This window comes from Cetorhinus maximus, chromosome 2 (assembly GCF_964194155.1).
Source record: "Cetorhinus maximus chromosome 2, sCetMax3.hap1.1, whole genome shotgun sequence".
In the NCBI taxonomy this organism is placed as follows: domain Eukaryota; kingdom Metazoa; phylum Chordata; class Chondrichthyes; order Lamniformes; family Cetorhinidae; genus Cetorhinus; species Cetorhinus maximus.
Genome location: NC_135880.1, coordinates 95,869,460 through 95,885,288, shown reverse-complemented (window position 1 = coordinate 95,885,288; position 15,829 = coordinate 95,869,460). Strand labels below are relative to the sequence as shown.

Here is a 15,829-nt window from a genome sequence, read left to right as displayed (position 1 = left end):
GCAACTGGAAAACTCCTGTCATTAGACTAATTATCACAATAAAGAGGATCGGCAGATTCATATCTAAACAATAAAAACTTGCCTTTATATAGTGCCTTTAATGTAGTAAAACATTCCAAGGTGTTTCAGCTGGAGATTCCTAGTTGGCTGTTTCAGAAAATGTGGTAAATTGAAGGAATCAAAATAGCTAAAATGTGTCTTATTTTCTAGAGTTGAAGAAATGGCAATGCATTTGAAAGAAGTAAATGAAAAAGTGCATTATGTCAAGGAATCTTTGCACAGTTTGGACAGCCAGCTTGGACATCTGCAGGACCTCTCAGCCCTGACTGTGGACACTCTCAAAGTGATCTCTGCTGTGGATAGTTTAAAAGTGGACAATGCATTCTTAGGGACAAACACAGAAAACAATGACTTTCGGAAGCTGCCCCATAGCTGGAGCAATGTAACTCACCTGAATCCCTTAGACCATTTTTCAGCTGAAGCGAAGCAAAATTATTATAGCACTCCACCTTCATTACTTCGAAACTTAACAAACAGCCAGAAGCCTTCAATATGCTATCACAATTCAAACATTGTAGCTGAGTCACCTAAATCAGAAAAGCAGAATGAGAACAACCAGGAGTTATATGCTCATCGAACACATCTGAAGCAAAAATGGTTGGAAGGTGACACTATCATGTCAGAGATGTTACTTGAGCCCACATCACCTCATAAATATGAACAGTTATCCCTAGTCCCCTTACCTCTCGAAAGTCCTAAGTGTACAGAACTCCGTTTTAATTTGTCACTTCCAAGCACCCTGACATTGACCAACTTAAACTCAATAGCTCAGAAGCGAGAGAAAAGCCCATGCAGCACACCAGTACAACTCAGCTTTCAAAGGATGCTCTCTGAGCAGAACAAGGCAGAAGACCATGGTAAACAATGGGATGCTATTCATATGTCACCTGTAACAACTGATGGGACAGTAGATCAACTTTCATTGAACCTACTAGCTTCTCCTATGGTTATTGATGCTTCCCTATTGCCCAGCAATTATACTAAAGAGATTGAAGGTGGTTACGTCAACTGGGCATTCAACGAAGATGATGAGCCGGGAATCTTCAGTGCAAGTTTGGAAAATCAAAATAAAAAATGTGTGCATTCTTTATTTAATACTGACTGTAACTGTAGGAATGGTGGATCATGCCACACTCAGGTCAAAAAGTCTCATTCCTTCTCATGCAATTCAGACAGATCTAGACTTACCAGCTTGGAGTCTTTCTCCAAGAACAAATATAACAGCATTTCCTACTGGATAAATCCACTGAGAAGGAACAGCTGGTCTTCTCGAAGAAACAGCTTCAGGTTCAGGATTCAGAAGGATGAAAATCTGTGGGGCAGAAGCAAATTGAAAGGTTATTTTTATTATATTTTGTAATAATACTAATAGGCAAATGTCCATGACCTCAAGAAGCCACAAGCTAAAATTAAAGAGTGATTTCTTAATAATTTGAGTCCTATATATGTAAATGCATATTGCAAACAATGCTTTAACAGAACATTTTAATGGGAGGTGGAGGTGTGTGGCCTTGTGGTGAGAATTTAATTTAATTCCATTTAATCCTCAATAGTCTGGATTTTTACTACCAAAGAAGGTAGCTCAGGTTGGGATATTTTCCGACTCACTGGACCCACCTTGGTAGAAAGACCCCGATTTTCACTCTGGGGAGGGGATGCGAGATAGAGCCGGACCCTCCAACCATGGAAGCAGATCAGAGGCGGCCTTAGGGGTGGCTGAATGCTGAAGCTGGCTAGTTAAAAGATCCACCTCAGTTCTCTGGGCCTTTATCCCAGTTTTTAAAATTACACTTTAGTCCTCACCCCTCACACCCCATTAACCCCCATCCACTCTCCATGCCACCTCACCAAATCATGCCCCCTATCTACCCCATGGCCTCTGATAGCCCGCATGCCAACTCATGCCAACTCATGCTACATGCCAACTCACCAACCACCCATGGTAATTATACTCTTATGCCAACACACTCTGTATCCACTATGAGCAGACCTCAGGAGCCATATTGAGATGAAATCAAACAAAGATCTAAAAATGTAATACAGCCTTCACTATATTGAATAAAACTCCCATTCATGAAAGTCCATTAAAACCTTTTAAATCTCAAGTGCTTAATATCTTATAAAGACAAACAAACTTCTATTCATAAACCCAAATCAAAGACAGCTAACCCTTTAATAGCCTTTTTGGGCTATTAATCAAACCGTGAACTCGGAACCCCTGTGAGATAATTATAGCCTTTGAACCATAGAAACTATAGAACTGTAGAAATGTTACAGCACAGAAAGAAGCCATTCAACCCATCATGTATGTTCTGGCTGAAAAAACTTAGCTGCCCATTCTAATTCCACCTTCTAGCACCCAGTCCATAGCCTCGCAGGTTACAGTGCTTCAGATGCAGATCCAGGCACTTTTTAAATGAGCTCAGGGTCTCTGCCTCAACCATCAGTCCAGGCAGTGAATTTCAGACATCTATCACCCTGTCAAAAAGTTTTCCTAATATCCCCTTTAATCCTTCTACCGATCACCTTAAATCTGTGCCCACTGGTAATTGACCTCTCCACTAGGGGAATCAAGTATTTCCTCTCTACTCTGTCTAGGCCCCTCACAATGTTGTACACCTCAATCAAGTCACCTCTCAGCATCCTTTGTTCTAAGGAAAACAACCCAGGCTACCCAATCTTTTCTGATAGCTACAATTTTCAAGCCCTGGCAACATTTTTGTAAATCTCCTCTTGTACTCTCTGCAGAGCAATTATGTCCTTCCTGTAATGTGGTGACCAGAACTGCACACAGAATTTCAGCTGTGGCCTAACTGGCATTTTATACAGTTCTAGCATTGCATCCCTGCTTTTGTATTCTATACCTCATCTAATAAAGGAAAGCATTCCATATACCTTTTTTGCCACCTTATCTACCTGTCTCACTACCTTCCAGGACCTGTAGGCATGCACTCCAAGGTCTCTCACTTCCTCTACCCCTCTCAATATCCTCCTGTTTATTGTGTATTCCCTTGCTTTGTTTTCCCTCCCAAAATGTATTACCTCACACTTCTCCGGATTTAATTCCAGTTGCTACTTTTCTGCCCACTCAACCAAACCGTTGATATAATTCTGGAGTCGACAGCTATCCTCTTCACTATCAACTACATGGCTGATTTTTGTGTCATCTGAAAATTTCCAAATCATGCCTCCCACGTTTAAGTCCAAATCATTGATTATATACCACAAACAGCAAGGGGCCCAACAGAGTCCTGTGGAACACCACTGGAAACCACTTTCCACTCACAAAAACATCCATTGAAACCCTTTGTTTCCTGACACTGAGCTAATTTTGGATCCAATTCCCCACATTCCTCTGTATCCCATGGACTTTTACTTTTCTGACCAGTATGCCACATGGGATCTTGTCAAATGCCTTACTAAAATCCATGTAGACCCCCCCTATACACTGCACTACCCTCGTCAATTCCCTCTTTGCTACTTCCTCAAAAAAATGACTTAAGCAAGTAAGACACGACTTTCCCTTAACAAAACCATGCTCACTATCCCTGATGAATCCATTCCTTTTTAAGTGACAGTTTATTCCATCTATCAGAATTGATTCCAATGATTTGTCCACCACCAAAGTCAGACTGACTGCCCTATCATTTTCTGGCCTATCCCTCATGCCCTTTTTATACAATGGTACAACATTCGCAGACGTGCAATCCTCTGGTAGCTCGTCTGTACCTAGTGAGGATTGAAAAATGATCCTCAGAGCATCCAGTATTTCCTCCCTGGCTTCCTTTAACAACCTGGGATACAGTCCATCTGGCCTCAGTGACTTATCCACCTTCAAGGATGACAGTCCCTCCTGTACTTCCTCTCTCATGCTTATTGTATCTAATATTTCACACTCCTCCTCATTAACTAGAATGTCTGCATCATCCCTCTCCTTTGAGAAGATAGAGACAAAGTACTTATTTAAGAAGCCTGCCCACATCTTCTGCATCAATGCATAAGTTACCTTGTACATCCGTGATAGGCCCTACTCTTTTCTTAGTTATGTCCTTGCTGTTAATGTACTGATAAAACATCTTTGGGTTTTCCTTGATTTTATCTGCCAATATTTTTTCATATCCTCTCTTTGCTTTCCTAATTTTCTTTTTTACTTCGCCCCTGTATTTTCTATACTCCTCTAGGCTTTCTAACATATTAATTTTTTTGCAATTGTCATAAGCTTTCTTTTTCTGCTTTATCTTACCCTGTATACTGCTAGATAACCAGAGAACTCTAGATTTGGCATTACCACCCATTCTCTTTGTGGGGATATGTCTACAATGCGCTGGTAGAATCTCACTTTTGAATGCCTCCCACTGATTTGTTACTGGTTTCCCTTCAAGCAGCGGTAACCAGTCCACTTTTGACAGATCACTTCTCAGCTTCATAAAATTTGTCTTTCCACAATGTAGAACTCTTAGTCCTGTTCTATATTTATCCTTTTCCATCATTATGCTAAACCTAGCTGTATTATCGTAATTATCTCCAAAATGGCCATCCACTGCTACTTCATCCATTTGCCCAGCTTCATTCCCTAAGACTAAATCTAGAATTGCACCCCCTCTCATTGGGCTTGTTACTTACTAGCTAAAACAGTTCTTTTAAATGCAGTTCAAGAATTTTGTGCCTTCTGTGCCCTCCACACTGTTCGTATGCCATTTGATATTAGGGTTGTTAAAGTCCCCAACTATTATTGTCCTATTGTTTTAACACTGAGAAATGTGCCTACATATTTGCTCTTATCTCCCTCTCACTATTTGGGGGTCTATAGTACGCTTCTAGTAGTGTGGCTGCCCCTTTTTTATTTCTGAGCTCAACCCATGTGGCCTCATTTGATGATTCATTTGGTATATCATCCCTCCTCACAGTTGTAATTGCTTCTTTAACCAATAATGCTATACCTCCACCTTTGTAGCCCCCTCTCTATCCTGCTCTATCCTGTCTGAAAACCACATATCCAGGGATGCTGAGCTGCCATTTTTGCCCCTCTTTAAGCCATGTTTCTGTTATAGCAATGATATCATGCTGCCATATGTCTATCTGTGCCCTCAGCCCATTGACTTTGGAAATCAGCCAAGCATTCATAAAGAGCCCTAAGGGAAATGTCAACAAACAGCTGTTGATGCTGCTAGAACAGTTTTTCTTTAACTCTGACACTGGAAGCTTGTTTCTTATTCATTTATAAAGGGCTGGAACTTAAATAACTTCACATAATGACAGTTATACAGACCATATGCATCCTTTCAACGCCCTTTACATCTACTCTTTTTTTTATTCATTCAGCGGACAAGGGCTTCGCTGGCTGGGCCAGTCCTTGCAACAGGCCCTTATTCCCAGAAGGCATTTGATTTAATGAGGTGCCACATCAAAGATTATTGCTGAAAATAAAAGCTCATGGCTGTAGGGGGTAACACATTAGCATGGATAGAAAATTGGTTGGCTGGCAGAAAACAGAGAGTATGCATAAATGGGTCTCTTTCTGATTGGCAGGATGTGATGAGTGGAATCCCACAGGGGTCCGTGCTGGGGCCTCAACTTATAACAATTTACATCAATGACTTAGATGAGGGGAGTGATGGCATGGTAGCTAAATTTGCAGATGACACAAAGATAGGTAGGAAAGTATGTTGTGAAGAGGACGTAAGGAGGTTGCTGACAGATTTGGTAGGTTGAATGAGTGGGCAAAGATCTGGCAAATGGAGTATAATGTGGGAAAATGTGAAGCTGTTCACTTTGGTAGGAAGAATAAAAAAGCAGAGTATTACTTAATGGAGAACCGCTTCATAATTCTGAGGTGCAAAGGGATCTAGGTGTTCTAGCACAAGTCACAAAAAGTTAGTATGCAGCAACAGCAATTATTTAAGAAGGCTAATGGAATTGTTTCCTTTTTAATGAGAGCAATTGAACATAAAAGTAAGGATGTTATGCTTCAGTTATATAGGGCATTGCTGAGACCACATCTCGAATACGGTGCGCAGTTTTGGTCTCCTTATTTAAGAAAGATATAAAAGTGTTGAAGTTGTGTAGTAACTTAATCTCCTATTGGCTATCAGGGTCACGTGATTGTTCTTGGAGGCACTGAGCAATGAGCCCTAAGCACAGGTAATCCGGGGGGAGGGGGCTTTCCTGTCGAGGACCTAGCATCTAAAAAAGCTCTCTGTAATATAGTTAACTATTTCTTGTTGAAACCTGTCTGGTACGTCAAGCCATTACAAGGTAGTTCAGAGGAGGTTTACTAGATTCATACCTGGAATGAGCGGATTACTTTATGAGGAAATGTAGGGCAGACTGGGCTTGTTTCCACTGGAGTTTAGAAGAGTGAGGGGTGACTTGATTGAAGTACATAAAATCCTGAACCATCTCGACAAGGTGGATATGGAAAGGATGTTTCCTCTTGTTGGTGAGTCCAGAACTAGGGGCACTGCTTTAAAATTAGGGGTGACCCTTTTAGAGCAGAGACGAGGAGAAATTTTTTCTCTCTGAGGGTTGTGCAACTTTGTAGCTCTCTGCCTCAGAAGGCAGTGGAGGCGGGGTCATTGAATATTTTTATGATGGCGTTAGATAGTCTCTTAAGAACATAACATAAGAACGTAAGAACTAGGAGCAGGAGTAGGCAATTCAGCCCCTCGAGCCTGCCCCGCCATTCAATACGATCATGGCTGATCTCATTTCGGCCTCAACTCCAATTTACTGCCCTCTCCCCATAACCTTTCAACCCGTTACTAATTAAAAATCTGTTTATCTCCTTCTTAAATTTATTCAGTGTCCCGGCATCCACTGCACTCTGAGGTAGTGAATTCCACAGATTCATGGCCCTTTGAGAAAAGTAATTCCTCCTCATCTCTGTTTTAAATCTACCACCCCTTAGCCTAAAACTATGGCCTCTCATTCTAGAATGCCCCACAAGAGGAAACATCCATTCCACGTCTACTTTGTCTGTCCCCTTTAGCATATTATATACCTCAGTTAGATATCCTCTCATCCTTCTAAACTCTAGTGAGTATAGGCCTAAACTGTTCAATCTCTCCTCATAAGACAAGCCCCGCATTTCTGGAATCAATCTAGTGAACCTCCTCGGAACCGTCTCCAACGCAACTACATCCTTCCTCAAGTAAGGGGACAAAAACTGTGCACAGTACTCCAGGTGCAGTCTTACCAATGCCTTGTACAGTTGTAACAACACTTCCCTATTTTTATACTCTATTCCTTTAGCAATAAGTGCCAAAACTCCATTTGCCTTCCTTATTACCTGCTGTACCAGCATACTAGCTTTCAGCGATTCATGCATAAGGACGCCCAGATCCCTCTGTACTGAAGCATTCTGAAGTTTCTCTCCATTTAAATAATAAGCTGCCTTTTTATTCTTCCGACCAAAATGGATAACCTCACACTTATCCATGTTAAACTCCATCTGCCAAATTTTGACCCATTCACCTAACCTGCCCATATCCATTTGTAAATTTCTTATTTCTTCATTGCAACTTACTTTCCTACCTATTTTGGTGTCATCTGCAAATTGAGCTACAGTACCTTCTATCCCTGAATCCAAGTCATTAATATAGACTGTAAATAGTTGGGGCCCAAGGACTGAACCCTGTGGCACCCCACTAGTTACAGCTTGCCATCCAGAAAAAGACCCATTTATCCCAACTCTCTGCTTTCTGTTGACAAGGGAATCAAAGGTTATTGGAGTTAGATGGAAATGTGGAATTCGAAACACAAGCAGGCTCAAGGGGCTGAATGGCCCACTCCTGCTCCTATTTCTTATGCTCTAATGTTTTATGTAACAGCCAAAATGGGGTCTGTTTGAACTCGGCACTGAATTCAAATGGCATTACTGAGTTTGTGTGAAATACACCCCACCCACTTTTCCCTTCCAGCAAAAATGGGATCTGACTGAAAAAGGGGCGGGACTTCCACAACTGGGTCCTGGCCACCATTTTGGAAGCTCCACAGAGTCCCCATGATTCTGCAAAAATCTAGCTCTAAGCTTGACTAAGGCAAGGAACATGAATAAGAGATTCTATTTTTTGACCTTATATCTTACATATTTTTAGGGGTATGCGAGCACAACGGTGAGGATATTGGAATAAAAACAGAAAGTGCTGGAAAAACTCAGCAGGTCTGGCAGCACCTGTGGAGAGAGAAACAGAGTTAACATTTCAAGTCCAATATGACTCTTCCTCAGTTAGGATATTGGGTTTGTAATCCAAAAACCTGGGCTAATAATCTTTGAGCATGAATTTAACTCTCACCATGGCATTTGGTGAATTTGAATTCAGTTTAAAAAATAGCGAAATAAAAAGCCTGTCACTAAAAGCTACAAAGCTATTTGATTATTGCAAAAACTTAGCATTCACTAGTGTCCTATAGGAAAACAAACCTGTTACCCTTACCAGGTCTGGCCTTTAATCTCAAGGTGAATGTTAGCCACCCTCTGAAGTGGTCTATCAAGCCACTCAATTGTTAACAATGGGCAATAAAAGACTGACCTTACCAATAACAATCCGTGAATGATTTTTTGAAAAAAGGGCTAGAAATTTAGCTCTGTAACACCTGGGTTTTTGTATTCAGTTTTGTATCCAACATGGTGTTCATATTTCAATATAAGTTCAATTTGTGTGCGTGCAATTCTGGTGCAAGCCCCTCCAGACCCCATGTTGATCAAGGCTAAAGAAAAGGCATCCTGTACCTACACATTAGGCCATTAATATTTGTAGTTAAGGGACTTAATGTTTGCCTCTACTCCCTCTTGCATCTCTAATTTACGTGGGAGGCAAAAAGCACCACCACTGATTGCCTCCGGGAAAATCAACACTAAACAGCATGGAATTAAAAAAGATAAGCACTTACAATAATTACTGCTTGTCCTGGCCCTGAGATCTCCGATCTCACTCCTCATTCCGACCTCCCGGGCCCCGATTTCCTCCTCTCCACCCACCATCCCAGCAACACTTCTGAGCCTTTGCTCCAGTTAACCGTGATCTTCTTCCCAAACACCCCCAGCCCTCCCATTGCACTCTGAGTCCCAAATGTTCCTTCTCTGTGATGCATGGCCATTCAACCAGAATCCACTATGGACAGAACTCCTGAGCCTTATAACACAGGGAAGTCTTTCATATGCTCATGAAACTGTCAGAATAAACAGCCATTCAAAAACACCTTCAAAAACATAATCCTCTTAGGAGCTCATAAAACTGTTAAGCTCAGGGTCCCCTTGACAGCTGTATCACCAACCCCCGCTGAGCTGAATCCATTAATGGGATTCGGAGCTTGGCCAAAACCACATTCATCGTGAGACTCTATTGCACAACTGTCAACAACATCTCCAAAGCTGAATACATTAAAACCTTTGAAGTAGTGGAACAGATGGCCACCTGATCGTCTGTTGCTCTTCTCCATTACTAATCTACACCTTATAATATGATGATCACTCTTACCCAAGTGTTATCCACAGATATTTGGTCCTCTTGGCTCAATTCATTCCCTTTTTCCACCATCAGCAATTTTAAATTTGAGATTGCTGGGTTTTTGTTAAGTACATGTATTCAGGGATATATATGGCTAAGGTAGGTGGATGGAGTTAGGTCACAGATCAACCATGATCTCATTGAATGGTAGAACAATCTCAAGGGGCTAAATGGCCTACTCCTGTTCCTATGTTTGTAGTACACTATATGCATTGCATCATAAAACTGACAAATGACCTTCATGCTTAAATGAACCCTTCTACATCATTTGTGGCATCCATATTTCCCTCAAAAAAATTGGAGTCTTAAACATGTTCACCTGGCCCTATTTTTTGTTGTTCAGACCTTTCCTTTATGCCCTACTTTGAATTTGATATTTTGTGACATAGTTTAGTCAACTCATAAGTTCTCATTTTTTCCTAGCCTTTAATGTAGGTATTTTCCCCCTCTTTAGCCTTTAAAAAACCTTCACAGCTTTGCCACTCAATGAGGTCAAAAACAAAGTCACGAAATAGTAGGATAACATCCTTCAGAGGACAAAAGAATCCTCCAAAGCTGCAAGTACCGGTGAGTAAGTGTGATAAAAATGTATACTTTACTGAGAACTAAAAAGATACTGCAGTATATTTTAAACAGAACTGTTTATTTTTTTAAGATGTATACAGGAGTCCTTACGGGTAGCACTTATACAGGTATTATGGGAGGAATCATCTGTGCCCGCGGGCATCAGGCATGTTCAGTGGCGTGAGTGGACAATAAGGTGAAAAGGCCAAAATACCAGTTTGCGATCGTTCGGTCTGCCCACTGATGGCAGATCGCGTTTCCCACCATTGGAGGTCAGGGACCTCATTGTAATACTCTACACATCATTATAAGCCCAGGCTGGCGGAATCGTTCCCTAGCCCCCACCCTGCCCCCACTGGATTGTCTGCAATCATGTTTCACAACAGCATATAAAAGACGTGCAGTTGGCGAGCTGCACTTTGAGGGGAACTCGGAGGTGAGTGCACAGTACGTTGCAGAGCACTCGCCTGGGTCGCTTGTTGGACTTCAAGGTTGAGGCCAGGGGGGGGATGCAAGGGCTGCCCTCTGGTTGAGGTGCACTGTGGGAGGCGGGGGGGCAGGGAGGCTAGGGCTGCCCTGCAGTTGAGGTGCGTTGGGGTGGGGGTGCAAGAGCTGCCCTGTGGTTGAGGCGACCTGGGCGGGAGGGCAAGGGCTGCCCTGCGGTTGAAGGTAGTGCACAAGCACATGTGGGGTGGGTGGGGGGTGGTGTTGGGCAAAGCATCCACGCATTAGGGAAACCTTGTACAAAGTGACCATTCCTCTGTAGCTGAGACAGTTCAGGCACAGCCACATTGACATGATTGGAGTCGGGTCGCTAGCTTTCCTGCTCACTCAAGCAGCACAGAGGCATCAAAGTGCCACCAAGTGCTCCAGAGCTTTTCACTCCTGGGGCACAGACTACAAAGTAATGAACATTTTAGTGGCCTGCAGAACAGTTGAATGACTGGGCATGTTGTACAAACACCTTGCTAATGCTGGCTATGGATCAGTCACTGGTGGAGGTGCTCACAACCCCTTGTAATGTCATCATCCCAGTTTGGACCAGTCTCCCCCATGGTTCAAGCTAACAGTGCAGCCTTGCAGTGCAGGTTAGGAGAATGCCTGCGCCTGAGCTGAGAGCACAGCATGCAGTCCAGTGGATGAAACTGCTGCTAATCGGTCAAGTGGAGTGGGGCGGAGGTGGTTGGGGTTTCAGGCAGCCATGCAGTGCACTAATCTCTGGCCATCCAAGTGGTGGCCAGCACTCTCTGCGTTGCATTAAGGGCCCCTCAGAATTTACCAAGACAGGTTCTAAGTACACCAAAGCTAACCCACGTGTCTCTCTCTTTCATCCTGCAGGAGGAGTACATCAGGATCATGGAGCCTGGTGACCAAGCTGTATCCCTAGTGGCTTACAGAGAGTGAAGACGACTGAGAAGCGAGTGACTGAGGCACCTGGCTGCGCAGAGGGAGGAGCAGCAACCTCTGGAAGAAGAGGGTGGTTGGGGCTCCCTCACACGCCGCTGAAGAGCCACAGTGAGCCATTGTTGGTTGGTGCCTAGCTAGACCCAGGGTCTATAGACGTGGCCTTACATTCCTGCAGATGAATGAGAACCAGTGTTGCCGAAGACTGCACATGTCTAGGTGCACATGATCGGTCACATCTGCCAGCTACTGCAGGACTTGGCGCCATGTGGACATGGAGGGCATCCACTGCCAGTGACCATGAAAGTGACCTCGGTGCACAATTTCTACACCAGTGGCTCCTTTCAGGGTTCCACAGGTGACCTCTGTGGGATATCACAAGCCTCCATCCACAAATGCATCCATGAGGTCACAGATGCCATCTTCATGAGGGCACACAACTTTGTGCATTTCACCCAGGACCAGGAGAGCCAGGATGCAAAAGTGATTGGATTTGCCCAGATCTCGGGTTTCCCAAAGGTACAGGGTGCCATCGACTGCACTCACGTGGCACTCAGATCTCCATAGCAACACATGGTCAACTACGTCAACTGCAAGGAATTCCATTCGCTGAATGTGCAGCTGGTGTGCGACCACCACAAACACTTCCTGCAGGTCTGCGCATGGTTTCCAGGGAGTGTGCGTGACTCCTACATTCTCAGTTGGTCACAGATCCATGAAGTCTCCTAGAGTCCACAGAGGATGCAGGGTTGGCTCCTCAGGGACAAGGGCTACCCACAGAGGCCGTGGCTGATGAGACCCGTGCGGCAGCCTCAGACTGCAACAGAGCGAAGGTATAATGAGGCTCACGCTGCAACTCGCAACTTGATGGAGCAGATCATTGGGATGCTGAAAATAAGGTTTCAGTGCCTGGACCAGTCTGGTGGAGCCCTGCAATATAGCCCTCAGAGCCTGTCACACGTCATTGTCATCTGCTGTGCCATTTACAACTTTGCACTGCAACGGGGAGAGGAGTTGGCTGAGGAGGAGATGGAGGTCTCTTTCGATGAGGAGAATGCTGACGGGGGTGAGGGTGAGGAGATCCTCTAAGGTGACAATGATGGGATGAGGCCCTCACACTGTCCAGACAAGGCAGGCATGCTCAGGAGGCTCTCACAGATGCTAGATTTGTGGAGGATGATGACGACATGCAGTGAGGAGACACCATAGATCCTTACATTGCATCTATGAATGTTTGACTCCAGTCTAGCTTATGCATCGCACATACCCCCTGTGAGAATGCATCTGTCGTGGAGATGCAGTGGAGATGCTAATAGTCGCTCGATTGTAGGAGGATGATAATGACATGCAGTGAGGATACTCAATAGATCTTCACATAGCCTCCTGTCTGGCCGAGGGCAGCTCACTTGTGCTCTGTGATCGGGGTAATATCATGGAGACACAGCCATGATATTTTAAAAGCACCTGATCCTTTGTCCGCCTTCAGGAGCACAGCGTCACTGGTCATAGATGCTGAAGAGATGGGGCCAGACCCACCTTAAAGGCACTAAGAGCACACAGAGAGAATGACGCAACTCTGTGACACCTGCCCACAACATCCTGGCAGCAATGACAAGCGCTGTCGAGGTGCAGGCTTCATTAATATGTCCAGGGGTGTGAGGTCAGACCATCACTTTGGTCTGAAGGCTGCACAAAGCACAGGAAAGAGGCCCTGGACTTTGACACCGGCCTTTCTCTTGTGCAGAAAGGTTTCACACCTGAGTGACATGAACACTGCTCATCAGAACAAGCAGCCAAAGGCAGGGAGACATTCTTGGGAGTTTATTGACAATAGTGAACAGTATGTACAAGTGATTAACACCCGTGCCCATGGTGTGCAACAACATCTTCTTAACCTTCCTAACTCTGTACTGCATCTTGGTGCTCCTCAGCCATCCACAGCGGAAGTGGAGGCAGCCTGCTCACTACTATACCGTCTCTGTGATGACCTGGGTGGGTGTCCTCTGGAGGGCCCCGGCCTGCTTTCAGCGTTCTGCTCTGTGGCAGTGGCACCCTCCTCGGCCTGTGGAGCTGGAGCTGATGAGGTCACAGGAAGAGGGGATTCGGATGGGACGGGCACTTCCGGAGTCACCTGGGTAGATGGCCCCGGGGTGGGCACCTGCTGATCCCCCTCCCTATGGGTGCTCGATGGCCCCTGGCTGACTTCTTGAGGAGAAAGGGTATCTGGAGTGAGATTGGGCTGCCCTGCACCCCTCACACGTACACACGGCTGGAGGCCAACTATGGAATCAGCAATGGATTTGAGCCTGCACAGCAGTGCAGGAGTGATGTCCTGGACCAAGGTCTGCTGGACCAAGGTCACCATCCTACCAGTGTTAATCTCGGTGCATTGACATGCCAGCACAATCTCCTCAGCCTGAAGGTGGATGACTCCTCCATCGTGCCTTGCGATCCCAGGAGTACAGTGGACACCCCTTCCTGATGTTCCCGAGCTTGCCTTTGCAGCTCCAGCAACTGAGACATGACCGAGTCCAGAGGCTCCTCATCTGATTCAGACTCAGCAAATTTCTGGCCTGCAGCAGTCCTCTGAGTGCCGGGGACCTGGGAAGTCCCTGCCTCCGCCTGCTGTGGATCAGAATGTGCGATGTGCTCACCAGATTGTGATCCCAAGGCTATTTTAAAGCTAGGTCCCACTGAGGTGTGTGTCTCTGCGCTGGTGGAGGGTGTGGGTGAGCGCTGTGACGGGACTTCAGAGAGGGTGCCTCCAGATTCCTCTTCAGAGGTTTCTTTGGGGCTTGATTGGAGGCTCTGGGTCATGGACTCTGTCAGCCATTTCCCAGATGTGCCTGCGAAAGCAAGGAGAGATAATTAGTGCCTGGCAGTGGCCTCTGAAACAGGACACATCACTCACAGTATGGTTGTCTGATGGATGTTGCACCACTGGATCCGTGCGTGGTTGAGCACTGTCAACTCACTGTCAGTACAGGAACGGTCCAGACTCTCACCAGCCAGCTGGATGGCTCTGTTATCAAAGTCCGTGAGGACCTTGATTTCAGGCATTCCTCCACCGACCTGTGGCCTCTCCCTCTTGTTGTGTGCCAGCTTGTCCTGCATGAACAGAGATGGAGAGAGTATAAGCAGGACGCCTGCCAGGCCAGATGATAAGTATGCCTGGCATGTGTGGGTGGAGAGTGGTCCCATGGATGGGATGAGGACAATGAAGGTTTGTGTGAGGGAGTGAATGGTGATGTTCCTTGAACCAGCAGTGAGTGAGATGCCTGTGGATGTGTGATGGGTTTGTGAGTGTGTGAGTTGAGAGCGATGAGAAGAGTGGCTCACCCTGGCGGAACGGAGGAGATCATTCATCCTGTTGCAGCACTGGGTGGCTGTCCTCTTCTGAAGGGCGTTGGCGCTGACCACCGCCTCACAAGCTGGATTAGTGAGGTTGCTGCCCATCCCGTGGCCAGAGCAGGGGTAGAGAACGTTACAGCAGGCCTCCACTGCGTCCAAAAGGTGCTCTAGGGATGCATCATTGAACCTGGGGGCTGCAGTCTTCTTGCCTTTCAGGACCATGTCTTCTTTGCGGCAGTCACAGGATGGAAGCACTGAGAGGTGTACGCGTGGCTGGACTTTAAATATGGTGCCCAGCATGCTGAAGTGGCGAGGTGATTGCATGGCAGGTGAATGAGAGCCCACCCCCCCGCCATGAAAAAGGTGTGTTTCCCTGGAATGCATAATTAATGCAGCAGGTTTGGGATGATAAGGTGTGAAAAGCCACCATTGTGGTCGACTGACAAAATGTTTTTCCTGCCCGCTACCGCACTTAGTGCAAATCTGAGGTGTTTCCACCCTATGTATAGCAGCCGTTCATCACTGTAATGAGCTCAACTACACGACATACATGATAACCCATGTCACCCACAAAATGCACTATCGTCCCTCACTGAAAGATTTGGTTTGGTAAGCTGCTCCCAAGTCCTGCCAATGCTACTGTAACCAGATGTAAGGTGGTGCATGAGAATGGTCTGTTCCATTCATTTTTGGCCACTCCAAAGGAAGACATGTGGCCTCTGGTAAATGCCTCGTTACTGTAGAACTATTATTAGCAGTCTCACTCAGAAAGGTCACAGCGCCAAATTTTTTCCCACTGCAGAATTTGTTATCATTGCACTTTGGCACTGATGTTGAATTTCTACCCCAATGTGTTTTGGCTTGTGTCATAAACCTGCAAGCAAACGAATAAGGATTTTCATGACAATTGTGCCCCTTTAAGTCTTTGAATTATTCCTTAA

General features: G+C 45.3%; 1 protein-coding gene across 1 annotated transcript in view; it reads left to right on the top strand.

Moving 5' to 3' along the window:
- The window catches only part of trpm6 (transient receptor potential cation channel, subfamily M, member 6), a 186,879-nt gene that overhangs the window by 123,496 nt on the left and 47,554 nt on the right, over positions 1–15,829 (top strand). The window contains exons 26-27 of the mRNA XM_078559318.1: positions 211–1,397; positions 10,024–10,136. Coding sequence (XP_078415444.1) covers positions 211–1,397; positions 10,024–10,136 — 1,300 coding nt within the window. The remainder of the gene's footprint in view (positions 1–210; positions 1,398–10,023; positions 10,137–15,829) is intronic.